Source organism: Aristolochia californica, unplaced genomic scaffold (assembly GCF_029961685.1).
Source record: "Aristolochia californica isolate CCGP_79_NKW_82.1479 unplaced genomic scaffold, dmAriCali1.0.hap1 SCAF_9, whole genome shotgun sequence".
Classification (NCBI taxonomy): domain Eukaryota; kingdom Viridiplantae; phylum Streptophyta; class Magnoliopsida; order Piperales; family Aristolochiaceae; genus Aristolochia; species Aristolochia californica.
In genome coordinates this window covers 2,681,920-2,699,867 of record NW_027182290.1, presented here as the reverse complement: position 1 = coordinate 2,699,867, position 17,948 = coordinate 2,681,920, and the positions used below count along the sequence as shown (strand labels likewise).

General features: G+C 38.8%; 3 protein-coding genes across 6 annotated transcripts; all 3 read right to left on the bottom strand.

Annotated features, from left to right (window-relative positions):
* Positions 1 to 3,615: 3,615 nt before the first annotated feature.
* LOC137941340 (uncharacterized) lies at positions 3,616 to 7,650 on the bottom strand. The gene is made up of 8 exons (XM_068786705.1): positions 7,564 to 7,650; positions 6,678 to 7,013; positions 6,428 to 6,499; positions 5,383 to 5,450; positions 5,053 to 5,209; positions 4,753 to 4,833; positions 4,572 to 4,661; positions 3,616 to 4,073 (listed from the first exon to the last, which is right to left on the bottom strand). The coding sequence occupies exons 2-8, from the start codon at positions 6,936 to 6,938 to the stop codon at positions 3,954 to 3,956; spliced, it is 849 nt and encodes a 282-aa protein (XP_068642806.1). The 5' UTR covers positions 6,939 to 7,013; positions 7,564 to 7,650; the 3' UTR covers positions 3,616 to 3,953.
* A 1,526-nt stretch (positions 7,651 to 9,176) lies between these two features.
* On the bottom strand, positions 9,177 to 13,175 carry LOC137940984 (aquaporin NIP2-1-like). Of its 4 annotated transcripts, none has more exons than XM_068786149.1 (7): positions 13,021 to 13,175; positions 12,370 to 12,635; positions 11,492 to 11,574; positions 10,558 to 10,782; positions 9,839 to 10,033; positions 9,692 to 9,753; positions 9,177 to 9,585 (listed from the first exon to the last, which is right to left on the bottom strand). In XM_068786149.1, the coding sequence occupies exons 2-7, from the start codon at positions 12,557 to 12,559 to the stop codon at positions 9,348 to 9,350; spliced, it is 993 nt and encodes a 330-aa protein (XP_068642250.1). In that variant the 5' UTR covers positions 12,560 to 12,635; positions 13,021 to 13,175; the 3' UTR covers positions 9,177 to 9,347. The 4 variants fall into 4 exon arrangements, with proteins under 4 accessions (XP_068642250.1, XP_068642253.1, XP_068642251.1 ...); XM_068786152.1 differs by having other exon boundaries at positions 11,492 to 11,571; XM_068786150.1 differs by having other exon boundaries at positions 12,942 to 13,025.
* A 589-nt stretch (positions 13,176 to 13,764) lies between these two features.
* On the bottom strand, positions 13,765 to 17,143 carry LOC137940180 (aquaporin NIP2-1-like). Its single transcript, XM_068785113.1, is given in 6 exon segments — positions 13,765 to 13,834; positions 13,836 to 14,012; positions 14,417 to 14,478; positions 14,575 to 14,769; positions 16,214 to 16,438; positions 17,015 to 17,143. Coding segments are annotated over 6 exon segments (858 nt in total).
* Positions 17,144 to 17,948: the final 805 nt, after the last annotated feature.

Genomic DNA, 17,948 nt, shown 5'->3' with positions numbered 1-17,948 from the left:
CTTGTTCATATCCTATCTATCTGTTGTTTTAAAATATTGGCTTCAAGTTTCTCCTTGGGATTTAACAAGAGGTCCCCTTTCTACTTTTCTGGAAGCAACCACACGATCTGCAGACTCATGTTGCTCAGATTCTTGGGCTCAATAAAAAGCAAGGAGAACAGAGAAGATAATACACAGGGTATTCTGTACCCTTCATAAGGTATTCTAAGAGTAACTTTCGTCTTCCTTCAAATTCTCCTTTCTAAGATAAGTGTGGAACATTTAACACCTCTGTACATAAATCTCTCTCTATGTAATATGAAAAAAAAAAAAAACTTTAAAATTAATAATAAAATAGAAACAACCAAATCAACAGAAATGAAAAAGAAAGGGAAAATTTCTTAGCAGTAAATCCTCTGAAAGTCTATCTGAGAGAACACACACCTCCCATCATCCCCATTTGTGTTGTCTAAATTAAGAGTACTGACCAGCTTCGTGTTTCTTTGTGCTGATCATGTCCATGGATTCAGTAAGAAGCAGCTGGAGAAATATCAGCACCTGTTATGAATGGGATCGGATCCCCTGCGAACTCTCCTTTTACTTGATTGGTAGGGATCGAATGATGAAGGTGCAGGCCCTGCTTTCTCCTTGGTATTGAGGTTCTGAACAGCCACGTCCTTGAGCATCCTTGGTTTGAACTCTCTTGCTAGTCCATGTTCTGCACTCCATCTGAGGACAAGCTCGATGCTACTCAAGCCAGAAACTTTGTGTTGTTGAAGAGCAAAGGACCCAATACAGAGAAGAATGACAAGAACCCTGCAAATACAAAAACCCATAGTTTCTCCACTCACGAAGGCAAAATGCGAAGGGATGGTCTTGTTTTCAGAGTAATGACGGAATAAGTAGCTCTGTGAGTGTAATCCTTGTCTTATGACTCATTTCCTGTAGATATAAGCCTGCCGTTTATCTCTTATGGATGTGTGGGTATTAAAAGCACAAAGCTCGACGCAGGCAGGTCCCAGAACTCTTTGTGGAAGTTAGATTCACTTCAATCATATGCCTGCTATCCAAGCAAATTAAGGCTGTTTTAGAAGATTCTGACAGGCTTGAATAAAGAGATTGGAACAACATCCTCGAGAAGCCAAGTATCTTTTCATTGGTTCCCTACATCTCTATCATTTGCATTGCTTTTGTCTGCCTCCTCAGGGCTGGGCCACCCCTCCATCTGGTCTCTTGGACTTGTCGTGGACCGCCATGTCAGCCAACCAATCTTACAGTTTACTTGCACCTCAGCTTCTCTGCTGAATCCATGCCTGGCTTCTGCTTTTGGCTTTAAAGAACTTTTGTTAAAGGGTAGTGAGTTTATGCTGTAGGGATATTGGAATAAACAACAGAGCCCTCCTAGCTGATATTAAAGTAACATGGCGCAAAGATGCTCATCAAGCAGGCCAGCAAGCATGGAGTAAATATGGATTTAGAATACAGTTGATAAAATTTCACAACTGTGGAGCTTTTCTTTTCATGTTTCTTCATGTACCCAGAAAGTTAAATACAGATTTTATTCCATAAATATATCCTGTTAAATGCTTATGTTTGGTAATAAAGCTTCTGGCTTATCTGTCAATCTCAGAGGCCTTTTGTCATACTACTTATGGTTACAAAATAGAACGCCAATAGAGCAAAGGCTTTGCTTTGGCATGAGAAGCAAAGCCACGCAATAAGCCAAAGCTGGAAAGCTACAGTGCAAGCAAGCCATAAAGTCGAGTTTGGGAGGGAAGAGGTTGGCCAATGGAACCCAACAATCCAAAAACATGCTTTATCCCATTCTATTATGATCCCCTTCCTGTGCTTTAGAATTCACCTTTGAACCTTCAAGCTCATCTACCCATGCAACGAAAACAGCAGCTCCTTGGTTTCTTGTGCGAAATGAGTTTCTTTATGCTTTTCTTTGCTCTTCTTGCATCCTTCTTTTCCTTGGACTGCTAAGCTCCCCCAAGCCCCCATTCAAAGGTTTTTAAAGAAAGCCCAGCACAAAGCCTCTTCCTCTCTCACATCCCAGCTTCCCCAGTCCCTTCTTTTCTATTTTCTTCTCGTTTTTCTATGAAGACCAGACTGCTCTTTATTTTTTCTTTTTTTTTTCATTAATACACATATTCACATGCCATATCAGTTTGAACTCTCCCACTTTATGAAATAGAAAACTTTACCAAAAATAAGGGACAGGGACTCCTGGCCTTCCAACTTGTGGAAGGAAGACTGGAAGACTGGTCATGGTCATGGTCCAAGCCCTAAAAACCCTGTTCAGGATCTTGCATTAGTAGGTGGGTCTATGCTCTTTTCTGCCTTTCATCTAAAGCAAAAGAACAATAGCAAGTTGTTTTTAAATACTGATTCTACTCCCATGCAAAAACACGAGAAGTATTTACTTCCATCTCTTTACCCCAAGGACAGAGATAAAAATACACTGCATTGCATGATTCTCCACATGAACTCCAGCATTTTGCATAACACATACACCCAAAAGAAAAAAGATTTAATCTTTGATGTGGAGCTCTTGGTTACCCATGTTTCATAACATTCCAGAATAGGCACCAGACAGGGGAAAGAGAGAGAAACAGAGAGAAGGATTTGAGCATGTCTAAAGAATAATAAAACAATAGGGGATTAGGAGAGGAATAAGTGAGGGAGAGTATAGATGGGGTACGGATAGACCCCTTTTTGAGATTTTGTACTTGATAGATACCCTTCCTCTTAAAGTTGTTCAAAGAGTATAAAGGGGGAGCCACACAGCACAAGATAGTGAAATTCGTTGAAGGGTACAAGTAAGGGAAGCTAATGAGGATTTTTAATAATATATTGCCTCTTTGGAGATTCTCGAGGGTTTGTGTTAACTTTTCTTTAAACAGGGATTTCCGCAACTGAGATCAAACCTTAGAGGCTAAGTCTCTCTACTTGAATCTCTAGTTTTTCTGCAGTCCCCCCAAAACGACGCTGAACGGAAGGAGAAGAGTCGAGCAACGTCGACTTCTTAAAACTATATATACAACCATATAAGAATACAACTTGAGCATTTTATTAAATTGTTTTTATAAGGAAATCTTAATTTATTATATAAATTGTGAAATTACTTCTTTTTCCTCTTCATCGACTCATTTTTTTTTCTAATCGAAAATAAAAATTCAATATCTACAACTATTATTTATCTTTTGCTTATTATAATTTATGTGAGTCCAAGCCATTTCTATCTATATCAAATTTTCATCTCATTTTTAGGAATTTTTTACTCAAAATCAATTAGTTATCTTTTCTGGGACAATTTCACATAAAGCTACGCATTCCTGAGCGTAGTATAATTGATGAACAGCTACGAGAAAGTTAAGCGACATCCGTCACGGCGCATGTTATCATGCATTCCACATCGTTTATTTGATCAAGGGGAACAGTGATCGTCACACCAGCCATTTCCCTAACAAATTCGACGCCAATATCCAATTATTGACACCAGAATTGGAGATGAGTCAAGCCAAGCCTGTCTCGGTTCTTCTCTGGGTTATGCACATTTCGGATACCACTTCAGTTCTTCCTGCAAAAATAATATATTTTATGATGAAGGAGAGATTGAGTTGGATGAATCTCAATTCTCATTCCCCAAGCAAAACGCAACCCAGCAGCAGTTATGAATCTTTGGTGGAAGCCATGAACAACTTCGTTAACATGATAAAAGTAGAGATTGTCAACTGTTGATCAGCAGCTCTAAATTGGCAGAATGTACAACAGGCCTCTGGACAAGCACACACTTTTACAATCCGACACAGGTAGATATATCTATCTATCCAATGAACCCTCCACCCCTTCTAGATGAGGTAATCGTAATCCAAATATACAGAGCCTTTGCTGGAGGAAAAGAAATACTTTCCTCTCGTCCAACTTTGCAGGTAACCAGGAGATATTAACTTACCATACAAGTCTACCATTTAAAGTGGGTCCTGATGTGGAGTTACTACAGGACTTGGAGTAATTGCAAACTGAAGTCCTCTTCGCTGCCCAGATTGCAACACGAAGGCAACCTCAGTTGCTGCGAGTGCAGCAGCCTCCTGAAACAGCAGTTTTAACCATCAGAAGACAGCTGAGTACATAATGGCGGAACCCACCAAATAAAAGGACATCATTAGATTCAATAACAGCAGTTTTAATCATCAGAAGAAAGCTGGAGTACATAATGGTGGAACCCACCAAATAAAAGGACATCATCAGGTTCAACATGGCATTCTAGAATGATATTCAGAAACAATATTCTAGCACATCAACATCAAGAAGCTACAGGTAAACCATACTCATGTCGATCGAAGTCATAATGCATTATGAACTATTGTTGAATGACTGCAAATACTTTACAGATAAAACTGTAATGACTGCAAATACTTTACAGATAAACTGGAATGACTGCAAATGCTTGGCAGCCATCTTCCCTAAAATGTCCAATTAGCACTTATTGAGTGAACATCAATGACAGTGATGCCAGACGAAGTGAGTGCAGTAAAATGTTTGATCCACATATGATTGGAAAAGAAGGCCCTGTAACATGCACTAACCTGTCTTTGTCTTCGACGCTGCAAAATACTGATGGCCCAGGCCATGATGTAACATGGAAGCAAAAAGCCAGCAGCACGGAGCAGGAAAAGCTGCAACAATCAACAATTGGTCATGATGATACTGTGCAAACTTCCAGCAGATAAAATAGAGATCATCAAGATCTTAGCACCGATCACTTACAGAGAAGAAGGTAGAAGCATCATCACTATGATCAGTATTGGTGATAGACAGCGCATGCCTCAAGAGAAGCAGAGCCATCAACTGCAGACATTGCATAAACAAATCAATGCCTTGAATCTGTGAGTTAGAGATGGCAAACAATGCAGAACAGAGCATGGCAACATCATTCAATAATTTCTAATAAAGATCCAGAACTTTAATCTGATCTATGAAAGGGAAGACAGCATCCTGAATAAAGAATTTACAAATGACAAGGAGAAAAATGCTTAGCCAATCCATAAGCATTGAATGACTACTTACAATTAATGCAGCAGAGCGGCAAAAAGCAGCACCACTGGCATTTGTAGCAGCATATTCATCATATTCAGCTTCAAGAAAATGGCGCTCAGCTGCTGCCATAGCCAGGAGACGTGGATCATGCAAATCCAATGGAGCACCAGCAATGGTCCAACTTCCACTGCAGTTCAATTAAAAAGCAAGAGCAAGAAGAGAAACAGAAAAATCAGAAGGCATGAAATAGCAAATTCACCTAGAAGAGAAAATCAGTTTCAAGTTCATAATGCCCTTAATAAGTCGCCAAGCTGGTGCATGATGGCATTAACAAAGCATCCAAGACAAAATGAGTTTTACCTAATATCAATAGCTGTTTCATCCGGAACTGCACGTGGGGGAGGGGCAGTATAACCGGGTTTGTAAGGCTGCAAAGAAAAGTAAAAAGTCATTAGCTAAGATCATGCTTGCAAAAAAATTTGTGCTGAACTCAAAATCATGACATGAAAACGTGTAACAGGCTCATTAGCCAAAGAAGGTGTTTCGTGTGATTTGTCAGCTGTGGAAAGTTTTCTTCCTTGTAATTCCAAGGTTTGAGGGCTTTCCTCTCCCCTCCATAGTGTTTGCATTCTTCAAAACATAAGTTTCACACTTTAAACAAAACAAAACAAAAAAAGCAAATCACATGACATCTCACTGACAGTGCCCTTTTCTTCTTAAAAAAAAGTAAGACATCTAATAATTCCTGAAGGGAAGAAAGTAGGATATTCCTGAATAAGTTGCTACACAATGTTAGAAACAGTGTCTCTTAACATGACTAAATATACAAAGCGAAGAGCAAAATCAAGGGAGTAGATGATAAATAAATTTTTTTTTATGAAAATAAAGAATATTTTTTTAAAAGACTCCAAAAATGCAATGTGCAACTTTGACAAAAAGGCAGTTTATTATAGGGGTTTTCATCACAAAGCAGAAGGGACCTTCACCAGATATGCATCATACAAAAATTTTCTCCATTATTTATCATAACTTAAATAATAGTAAGTCAAGTACTGGTTGAATATTATAAACGAAACATATTACCAAAAAAAGGATAATCTCTTAAAAGCACATTATAAGAAATGCATTTTGTGCTTGCATGGACGAGGACACAACACATACTCTCAAGAAAGCAAGTATGGAAATCTCAGGGTAACAAACACGAGCATTTCCTATTACAAGTAACAGAACTGAGGACTAATCATTACAAGTCTCCCGGTTGGAAATACATTAGCACTAAAAGAACAACATGGAAAGAGCATTCATTATATAGCATGCAAATAGCTGACCAGCAAATTCATACAAAGCACAGTGACAAATACACAAAACAGGATAACATGGCACATATTAAGAAATGCAGACCAACCTGATGACAGATCTCACAAGTTATATCCCCTTTCTCATTGCACCAGCGCTGAACGCATTTCCTATGTGCAAACTGCATACAACATTTTTCTCAATAGAGTGTTCCAAAATACAGCAGTTAATTTGGTCTCAAAAACATAACAACGATATGCATGCAAAGCAGTCCAACAACAGGAATCAGTATAATTCAGCATTGACTATTCAATGACATTTGCCAACGCACTGCAAACAAGGGAGTAAAAGAAATAAACCTTCAAACTGCCACTACAAGCACAAGGAATCTCTAAGTTCTTAGTGTCATCTTCCTCCTGGCAAATACGGCATTCCACATTTTGAAGAAGTGGCTCTTCCTCCTCCGATGCCACTGACACCTCAATGCTCGGAGAAGAACCTGAAGGAGCTGAGCCGTCAAGGCTCGAGCTCGAAGGTTCTGAGACGTTGGCTTCTTTGAAAGATTCTAGTGTCGCAGGTGTTATGAGTCGATCAACACACAAAACCAAGTGATCTCCCATTCGTATTTGAGCTCGCCTTTTCAAACCAATTTGATGAAACGAGGTGATCCGGAAAATTCAGTCAATTCGTGGATTCTGTCAACGAAAGTACGAAAGAAGACATCAGCGAGCTCTAATTAGTTTTAACCTGATTAAGGCTCTTGTAAATGAAACAATTATAAAATTTCAGCCAAAAAACAAGTCGAGCTATGTCCACTGATCCAACAAGCGACTAAATTATCACAAATTAAGTATCAGGAATCATTTATGCCTTCTTAAATCCCCTCAAAATCTTAACACCGAACAGAAGCGAAAGAGAAAACCTTTTCTTTCCCACAAATCAGACGAATTACACCGAAATTTCCTTTCAACAACCCTAACCAACCACATTTTCTTCAAGTAAAATTTAGATACCTCTACGAATACGCCACGATTTACCAAAACCAACAAAACAACAGCAGCCTTCATCAAATCACAAATTTCGAAGGGGGGAAACACCGTAGACACACAATGGCCAAAATTAAAAACAATTGGAGACTCAACTCTTCCAAAATCACCTCAAAACTTCCACTAAATTGATAGCCATTTGCTGCGGATTCGACATGCAAAACTCAAGAGGGAAAACAAGAAACAGTATTAGTTGTACCTGAAAGAAGCTGAGAAAAAAGCCGTCTGGAGATGTGATCGCCTGGAAATATCCTCTCTCCTTCGAAGACGGAAAAACTGAGGTTGTTATATAGCTCCGAGAGCGTCGTCTTAGCCTCGGACACCGAACCCGGTGCCTCGGTAACAGCCGTTAAACGCTGAATGTCGTGGTGGACTCTTAGTCGCCCAAAACCGACTAACGGCGGTTAAGGTTGTCCGTCTTTGTCTTTCTCCCGTTTTAAGCTCGCCACGTAGACGCGTGTCCCGCGGCTATTTCATAGCGACACGCGACCGTCGAAGCGACCGGCCCGAACGATGACGACACAGCTGGGTCGACTCAATTTTAGGAAGAGACATTGGGAAGTCAGACTAATAAACCCTTTTTAGTTTTCGGGCCAAATTTGCCTCAAGCCTAATTCATTTTGGAATTTATGGGCTAGAATCAGGTCTCAATTCTGAGTCGACTCGTTAATTTAAATTAAAATTTAAAAATAGTACTAATAAGAAGTAAAAATATATGGGACAAAATGAATTTGATGATATTGACCAAAAATCGAGGCTATATAGCATATACCATTTGTGTCTTACCAGGTTTAGTATACCCATAATTAACATTTACATAAAACAAGCTGAAAGAAGGAGAAAAAACAAAGCAAAAAATCCATGCACAAGGACAATTTTGTCATTTGAGTAACTCGTTGTAACTTGGTTTTCTCCTTTTAATAAATGGGTCACCGCTGGACCAGACCCACTCCCAAACCCTAAACCCCACTACTAACTAACATAAATTAACTAAATTTAATTTAATTGTTTACCTAAACGCAACTTAATTTTTTTATCTATTTTGCTTATACCAAGTTGATTATTTATTTATTTATTTAAATAAAAATATGGTATAATGAATTAAAATCGGGATCGAAATGAATCCTTCAAATTTTGAGTTAGATCTAGAAACAATTTTTATTTACAAATCAGACGATCCCAACCGTTTAACTCAAACTTATCCTCCCATCTTGACCGTTCAATCATCCTAATTCCAGAAGCTGTCGAAACCGAGTAAGATGTTCTGAAGAACGGCCGTTACGCCCATTTTGACGGTAAGATCACGTCAAATAGGCTCGGGTGGGACCGAAACACGGGCGGAGACGCGACGGCAAGAACAGTCGCCTGCTTGACTATTTCTCATTGTTTGACTCGCGCACCACGGAGACCTCTTCCATGCTCCGCTGAACCCATTGAAGACTATACTTGGTCACAGATTATTAAATAGGTATATTTTAAACCAAGGGATAATTAATCATTGTTTAAATTAAAGGAATTAGAGAGATGGGGCTAATTAAAGGAATTAGTCATGAGCTTTTCTATTTTTATTTTTATTACTTTTAAATTAAATTTAACTGGGTTGGTTAGATATTAAAATTAAAATTTAAAAAGAATTAAGTAGCAATATTGGTAAATTTGACCTCAGTATTTGCCTGGGAAAGTGATTGAGTTTAATCAAATAACCATTTTAAATAATTTAAAAAATAAATAAATATTTGAATCCAACAAAATACAAATGGTAGTAGGAAGAGGAAGGGGTAAGGCTATATCTTTATCAGCCGGAGGGGAGACTGGACTGGTCCATTATTAATATTTTTAAATCATATTTGTTCAAAATATTTTTTTACATTTTCATAATAATTTTTACAGCCCCTGATGCTTCTTAACCAAATCTCAAAGACACTAAACTACACAGCAACTGAACGAAAAATAAAAAGCTAAAAGGCATAATCATGGTTATAGTCAGATATTGTCTAAAGGACTTTTTTGTGCTTCTCCTCTTTGCACTCTCCAAAGCTTGAACGATGAATCAGTAGACAATGGATTGGCATCAGTGCTGCGGATCAAGCTGTAGGACCATGCTCCCAGCAAGGTTCCGACGACAGGGCCAGCCAGGTACACCCAGATGGCCTCATACTTCTCACTAGCAAGGGCTGGGCCAAGACTTCTAGCAGGGTTCATTGAGCCACCTGATATAGGCCTGCAAAAAATAAAAATAATTATTTTGCTTCTTTCATAAACAAGGTATGGTTTATTGAGTTTGGAATTTGGATTCACTGCTTGGAGTAGCAAATCGGACAACATACCCTGCAAGGATAGATGTTATGCAAACTGCAGATCCTACTGCTATCCCTGCTAGCTTGCCGACCTGTAAATAAAGGGAAATTTATGATACAGAAAGAAAGAGAGAGAGAGAGAGAGAGCGAGTTGGTGGGAGTGTGCTGTATACATACTGCCTTAGTATCAGTCGCAACAGCAGATGTAACAAACATCATGGAGAAAGTTACAACAATTTCCATGACCAGAGCTTGGAATGCTGATCCAGAAGGAATTGTAGTCCCCACGTCCTCTATTGGGTGTAGCAGCACTCTCAGAACAAATGAAGCAAATATTGCTCCAGTGAATTGAGCAGCAGCATACGAAGGTACCTGTCGGTAACAAACACTCTTAACCTTTGACTTAATTATGGAAATACATCCGATTGGGTTTTTGTGCCAACTGATTTTCAAAGGTTTTGATAAACACTAGATATGGTGAAACTAAAAAAGTGAGAGCCTGATTACTCCTTTATATGGGTTTCATTTACAAGACTAATCTTAGTATGCTTTTTTCAGCATAAATCAATAAGTGCAAGGAATACAAGAGAAAATAACATCTGGAACTTATACATGACTTGCAATAGGAATGGAACAAAGAATCAGATCAAAGAGATGTGAGAGTGGGGAGAGATTCCCCAATTGATGTTAGTATCAACACATGGGGAAAAACGAGTTCAAATTTGCTAATGTACTAACAATGGAGCATGTACCCTTCAATCACAAGAAGAGAGTGAATGACATTCAGTTATATGGAGAAATGGATCTCACTCACCCTCCCAATGTGATTGGAGAGGACCAACACATATGAACTAACAGATCTGACCTCGGAAAACATCCCATACATGCACAAATACCTGCTTCCATGGGAAATGTCGAAAGACGGCAAAGGCCAATGTGACAGCGGGGTTCATGTGTGCGCCAGAGATATGGCCAACGGCATAAATCATGACAGTGACAACGAGGCCACCGGCAACCGAAGCTCCAAGTTGGGAGACTCTCTGTTGGTCCATTTTGTTTTGTGCAGCCGCTCCACAGGTGACGAAGACCAACAAGAACGTTGAGATAATTTCTGCTATCACCTGCAAATTGCATTATCGCCATGAAATTAGGAGGCCTCATGAGTTTTGGAGGAGGAAGAATAAGAAACCATCAGCATTTGGCTCATGTAGGTTGGTCTTTTGTTTCATTTTGAAGAGATAAACTAACAAGAGACTGATGTACCAGATTTTAATAGCTAATTAAGATAGAATTAAAAAAAAAAAGAATGCAGAAGGCAAGTGAACATGCAATTCATCAGCACAAAAACTTAATTTTAAAATGACTTATCACATGGAATGCATACAAGAGAGAACCAGTTTATAGGTTCTGGCAGAAAAGGATTTAGAACAATGACTTCCATTCAAGCAGTTCATCAAAATCCAGAATACCGATTCAGGTTCAGAACAGAAAACTAGTTAATAAAATTGTATCGAAATGAAAAAGAAAAAAAATCCTTAATGTAAATTTGAAAATTTTACTGAAAACATAGACAAGAGAGGGGATACAACACCAGCAGAGATAAATTGACATTTAAAAAATAAGCACAGAAAACAGAGTTCTCGCTGATTATCATGCTGTTCGTTGAGAAAATAAATGAAGCTACCATTTAACATTTACATGAGAATGCTGAGGAGAAAATAAAAAGGTAGTAAGCCAAGAAGATGAAGCTTCAAGGACTCAATTAGAACATGCAAAAGATTTATGTAAATTGTAGAGCTGAGAAACAGAAGTAATTGGGAGCACTAAAACCTTTCTATGAAGGCCTGGAGGGAAAATTCCGTCAGTTTTCGAATTTGAAGTTTCGGAATTGGAGTGCCCAAACTCTTCACCTGCTGTAATGTCATGGATCACATTGTTTGAAATCCTGGCCTCGTCATAATCTGGACCAGAAGCTCTTCAAGAGCAAGAGGAAAAAGAGAAGAACGAGGCAGCTGAAGTGCACAAGACACAGGAGTCAGGCCTTGTAAAGGTCTCTCCTCCTACGTCTTCTTTCTTCTATTTTTCTGATTTTTAAATCAACAACAGTGACGGAAGCAGCAAACCCAATCCCTGACACCAGCTCTACCTTCATGGCCCACTAATAAAATTCAGAAAACCTATTAAGAGGAATACGAGGACCCATTATTGATTTAAGGATGGAGGCTTCCACTGGGAGAAAAAGACCAATAACGAGTACATTCTCTGCAGACACAGAAGAGGGACCCTGCAATAATATGGTTTGAGAAAGAGTTACCAGAGAATGGGCAAGATACAAAGTGCAGATTCCCATGAATTACCAATCAAAATCTGAATCGAAAAAGAGCAGAACCATTTCTGGTTTGGCTGGCAGAGAGGTAATCTCGCTCTAATGGTAAAAAGAGAATGAATCACTAAATCTCTTGGCCACCTTTATTAATTGACTCGGGCTGGTGTCTTACCTGAGATTTCCCTAGCCGTTCGCATGAGACGGGATCAGGACTGTTTATTTATGTGAAACTCATATAAATGGATGGCCTTGATTCCGTTTCATATTGAGAGGCGGCTCTGGAAACCCTGAGTAAGGGATGGGTTTGAAGCTTGGACTGTCGAGGCTAATTCTTAACTTATTTACTTTGAAACTCATATAGCTTGTTCTATAGAAAAGATACGGCAAATACGGTATTCCCCTTTTTGAAGAAGTGGTTCTTCCTCCGACGTCACAGACACCTCAATGCTCGAAGAAGAAACTGAGCTATCAAGGCTTGAGCTCGAAGATTCTGAGACGTTGCCTTCTTTGAGAGATTCCAGCCTCGCAGGTGCAAAAAACTCATCAACATACACAACCAAATGATCTCCCATTCCTCTCTAAGCTCGCCTTCTCAAACCAATTTGAAGAAATGTGCCGATTCGCAAACTTCAGCCAATTCGTTGGATTCTGTCAACCAAGTACGAAACAAGACATCCGCGATGTCTAATTAGTTTCAACCAGAATACAGTTCGGGGAAATGAAACAATTACAAAATACCAGGCAAGATACAAGTCAACTTACATCCACTGATTCAAAAAGCGACTAAATTCTAACAAATTAAGCATCAAGAATACGAAAACCAACGGAACAAGTGCAGCCTACATCAAATCACCAATTTCCTAGGGATAAAAAAAAAAAAAAAACGTAGAGACACTATAGCCAAAACTAAGAATAATTGGAGACTTCACTCTTCCATATCCTCAAATTTTTTACCAAATTGATAAGCTTTTTGCAACAGATTCCACGCGCAAAACTCAAAATAAGAAAACGAAGAGCAGGATTCGCGCTGTACCCAATAGAAGCTGTGAACTGAAAGCCGGCAGTCTGACGATTTTATCGACTGGAAATATCTCTGTCAGTCGGATGACTGGGTACCACACTGAAAATATCTCTCTTTACGACACGAAAAAGAGAACTTTCTGCGCTGGTACAGGGCGAACCTCCATTGGCCCGAGAAATGGAGGGTCCCTTCCCTTTCACTCAGTATGACAGGGAAGGGTCCTTGCCGCCGCAAGTGGGAAGAAACGATATTTCTGAAGTGATAAGATACATTGAATTTAATGATGTTAATTTTATATTTTTGAATATTAACAATTGGCATGAAAATAACAGGGGCGAGTTCTTGCCAGCTGCCGCCGCAAGTCGGAAGAAATGATCTGTCTAAAGTGATTAGATACATTGAATTTAATGTTGTTAATTTTGTATTTTTGAATATTAATAATTGCCATGAAAAATATTAAATATACCCATTATGTTTTTCTTTTTTAAATATAGGGATTAGAATATGATGTTATAAATAAAAATTGAACCGCTCGTATTATTACCCCATGTCAATTTTGGCTCTAGGGCAAGCCAGAGCGTAACCATACCTCTTCCCATTTATGCAAAAAGTAACCAAGCGGAAAGTAGTAAGCCCATCTACAAACAGCTCCTGATGCTTCTTAAAATACGAGCCCAAGGCACGAACATACAGAAACTGACGGAAACCAAAAACACATTTTAAGATACAGAATCCGAACCATCATCGAGATGGTGATCAGATATTATCCAAAGGATCTTTCTGTGTTTCCAGGCTCTGCATTCTCCGAATCTTGAACGATGAAACAGGAAACAGCAGACACCGATGAATCTTTATCAGTGGCGCGGATCAAGGTGTAGGACCCTGCTCCAAGCAAGGTTCCTGCGACTGGGCCAACCAGGTACACCCAAATGGCCTTATATCTCTCACTTGCAAGGGCAGGGCCAAGAGTTCTTGCAGGGTTCATGGAGCCACCTGATACAGGCCTGCAAATACACCCATTGAAACTTCAGGTATATTTTGTTGAGTTAGAATTTAGGGCCTTTGTGTGGACTGGCAAATAGTAGAGAAAGAGGAGAACGAAAGTAGAGTGTAAATTTCGTAGGGTAGGGGGGTCGTAAATCATGAAAAGAAGTAAAACAGGTGGGTCCTTAATTTCTTAGGGTAGGAGACCCGAACCCAGATGAAATGGATGAATTGAACTTGGAAGATCCTTCTCCAAGTAACAAGCTTAAGATTTTTTTAATAATCTTATACCTATGTAGGTCTCTACCTAGGGTTACACATACTATTGTTCGAACTATAAGAATTATAGGTGTTTAGAATAACCTATATAGATATAAAATTAGAAAGATTTTGTGTTTATTAATTGGAGAGACATTTAACATACCCTGCAAGGATAGATGTTATGCAAACCGCTGAACCGACGGCCATCCCGGCCAACTCTCCCACCTATAAACAAAGCGAAATTTTCTTTCACAAAGAATTCAAGAGAGAGAGAGAGAGAGAGAGAGAGAGAGAGAGAGAGAGAAAACTATGAATACATACTGCTTTAGTATCAGTTGCGACAGCACATGTAACGAACATCATAGAGAAAGTCACAACAATTTCCATGACTAGAGCTCGGAATGCTGATACAGAAGGAGTTGTTGTCCCCAAATCATCAATTGGGTGTAACAACACTTTAAGAACAAATGATGCAACAATTGCTCCAGTGAATTGAGCAGCAACATAGAAAGGTATCTGTTCAAAACAAACTTTTCAACCTTTATCATAATTAAAAAAATAAAAATTCTAAATAAATTAAATTAAAAGTTTATATGAATAAATAAATATTTCAAAATTAAGCTAGTTGAACTAGCCTCAGCCCAAAACACTCTCTACCCTTAATTAACAACCAAGAAAGCTAAGTTTGATATTAGTCATTTGAATGGTAAGCATGTGACAGAAAAAAAAAAGTTTAATTACACTAATTTAATCGTAAACATATCGTTATTCGTACTTATATCTGACATTTCATTAAAAAAACTGTTAACCTACTAATCTTAAGTCAAAAACAAAACAAAGTTTTAATTGTTAATTATCCAGGTAAGGAGCCTCACACTCCATTGGTTTAACCAATGAATAAGGTATAGAACTTAAAAATTAATAAATGATATCCAAGTATAGAGTCAACTTCATTGTTCATTTTCATGCCTTTATGCCTAATAACAAACTCAAAATACATGGTTGGTTTCTTATGCTTAACAAATGTGTTATGTCATGATTGGTCTCTTATGTCATGGCAACTTGAAGGAAGAATCCAAGCTTAACCCAAATTAATAATAGTAAGAGCCCAATAATCATATTATAATAGTGGTTGGAACAACAAAGGTTAATGATATCAAACAAGGTAATAGTCAACACAATAATATTTAGACATACTTAAATGATAAGAATGACTGATTAAGTCAGTGGAGTCTGTTACCTCTAATCAACCCTAATTGTGTACCTTGGAACGGTTAATCGATCTAGGGCTCTTTTACATGTACTCATGCACAATTTCGAGCATGGGCAACATAACTGCCTTTTTTGATATTTTTTCCATATGAAGGGTAAAATTTTATAAAATTTTATGAAAAATAAAGCTACATAAAATAACTAGGGGATCATAACCCAATCGATAGTATACTTCAAGCTAATAATCTAGAAAAAGAAGCATTACTAACTCCACTAAGTAAAATATTTTAAATTACGAACATAGTTCTCTATGATTAAGTGGACGACTCACTCGAGAAAAAAGAAATATAAAAGAAACACCTAAGACACAAGAAAAACAAACATGATACGATATTTGTGATGACTCAAACAAGGATCTACTAAATCGTGAAAATCGCCCATGGGCATCTCTATTATGTTGCCCCCATGGAAATCTAATATGCAAGGGTCTTGGTCCGATCTTCTATATAGGGTTTTATTCATAAAATCAATGAATGTGTTCTATTTTAAAGACTCACTTTTACATTTGGCATGTCTCAAACATATTCAAAGAGAGAAATAACACATGACTTATCAACTTATAGTAATGATAAAATCTAATGAGAATGCGAATAAAGAATCGGATCAGGGAGATGGGAGAGGGGGGACATCCGGCGCGGTTGACGTTAGCAATAGTCACGTAGGAAACAAACTCCATACATGCACATACCTGTTTCCGAGGGAAATGCAGGAAGGATGCGAAGGCCAACGTGACGGCGGGGTTCATGTGGGCGCCGGAGATGTGCCCTACGGCGTAGATCATGACCGTGACGATGAGGCCGCCGGCGACTGAAGCTCCGAGCTGAGACACTCGGTGTGGGTCCCTATTGCTGATTGCAGCCGCTCCGCAGGTGACAAAGACTAGCAAGAACGTGGCGATGATTTCTGCGATCACCTGCAAATCGAATTCTCACCATGAAATTAGAAGTTCATTTGCCTCGTGAATACCGCGGGAAGTAGACGAAGAAACGAGAAACATTTGGCTCATCTGGACCGGTGTTTTTGTTTCGTTACGAAGAGTAATCAACTCAGGGAAGCCAAAAAAATGAATCCGGAAGAACTAATAAAACTTCAATCCAGAAGGCAAGAGAACATGACGTAATTCATCTGAAATTTTCGATATAGAAAAGATTTATCGCATGGAATGAATAGTTCTGGTAGAAATGGATTTACAGTAACAAAGAAGAAGAAAGAAAGAACAGTACAGAATCCAATTCTTTCTGTTCATCGAAACTCTGAAGACGGGTTTGTGTTTAACACACACACACACACAAAAACTGATTAACAAAACTGTATCGAAACGAAAAAAGAAGAAAGACCTGTAACGTAAATTTTACTGAAAACATAAACGAGAGAGGGGATGCAAAAGCAACAGAGAAATTCAGAAAACAGAGTTCCAGCTGATCAGGTCTGTTCGTTGAAGAAAAACGAGGCAGATGAAACCAAGAAGTAATCGGATCATTATTACAACCTTTCTGCGAAGGTCTGAGGGGAAAACTCCATCGAATCTCGATTTAGAAGTTTCAAAACTGAAGCTCTGGTTTTCTTCTGCTGTATCGATGTCATGGATCTCATTGCTTGAACTCCCGGCCCTGGCCATTAGAAACTCTTAAAGAGCAAGAGGAAGAAGAGAAAGAAAGAAAGAGGCAGCTGAAGTAGTACTGCAGATAACGCAGGAGCACAGTCCTTATAAAGACCTCTCCTTCGTTGTCGTCTTTCTCCCATTTTCCCGATTTTTAGATCAAGAACTGAGATGGAAAAAGCCAACCCTATCCCAGACACCCACTTCTGCCTCCATGGCCCACTGAAAAAAAAAAAAAAAGTCCAGGATACATGGGTTACAGTCGATCGATTTCTTACTAATTTTCTCTCTGGTTCTCGAGCACCCATCACCTTTTCACTGCTCTTTTCCTTCATCTGATTCCAGATGCGATCCAGCAATCCCAATCCGCGCCTTCTCTCTCTCGCTCCACACCCATGTCGTCATGAATTTTAAGTAAATTTTCATAAGGGGAAAGGTAAGTGGTAGTAGGGAGAAAGCCACGAGGAAAGCCAATGCAGGAGACAGAGACACGTCAAAGCCTAACAGACCAACCAACCAAATAAAGGGGAAGACGAAAACCCATTATTGATCAGGACCTGTAGGGTTCAACCGGGGGAGAAGACCCATTTACAGGTACATTCTCTGTAGACGGAGAAGAGAAACCCTGAAATAATATGTTTGGAGGAGTTAACGGAGAGTAGGCAAGATACAAAAGTGCAGATTCCCATGAGTTATCAATCAAAATCTGAGACTGTAAAGAGCAGAATCATGTCTGGGATGTTATCTTCTTCTCCTTTACTGGTAAAAAGAGAATTAATCACTAAGCCATCATTAATTAGGTCTATTGACCACCTTTATCAAT

What these genes read in the sequence shown, in the direction of transcription:
- LOC137941340 (XM_068786705.1), bottom strand. Translation starts at nt 6,938, where the DNA reads ATGGGAGATCACTTGGTTTTGTGTGTTGATCGACTCATAACACCTGCG. An exon ending in CTTGTGAGATCTGTCATCAG is followed by an intron (nt 5,451 to 6,427) that starts GTTGGTCTGCAT and finishes TTTTCTTTGCAG; the next exon opens with CCTTACAAACCCGGTTATAC. An exon ending in AGCGTCGAAGACAAAGACAG is followed by an intron (nt 4,074 to 4,571) that starts GTTAGTGCATGT and finishes CTGCTGTTTCAG; the next exon opens with GAGGCTGCTGCACTCGCAGC.
- LOC137940984 (XM_068786149.1), bottom strand. Translation starts at nt 12,559, where the DNA reads ATGGGAGATCATTTGGTTGTGTATGTTGATGAGTTTTTTGCACCTGCG. An exon ending in CTCCAGGCCTTCATAGAAAG is followed by an intron (nt 10,783 to 11,491) that starts GTTTTAGTGCTC and finishes TGCAATTTGCAG; the next exon opens with GTGATAGCAGAAATTATCTC. An exon ending in GACATTTCCCATGGAAGCAG is followed by an intron (nt 10,034 to 10,557) that starts GTATTTGTGCAT and finishes TGTTACCGACAG; the next exon opens with GTACCTTCGTATGCTGCTGC.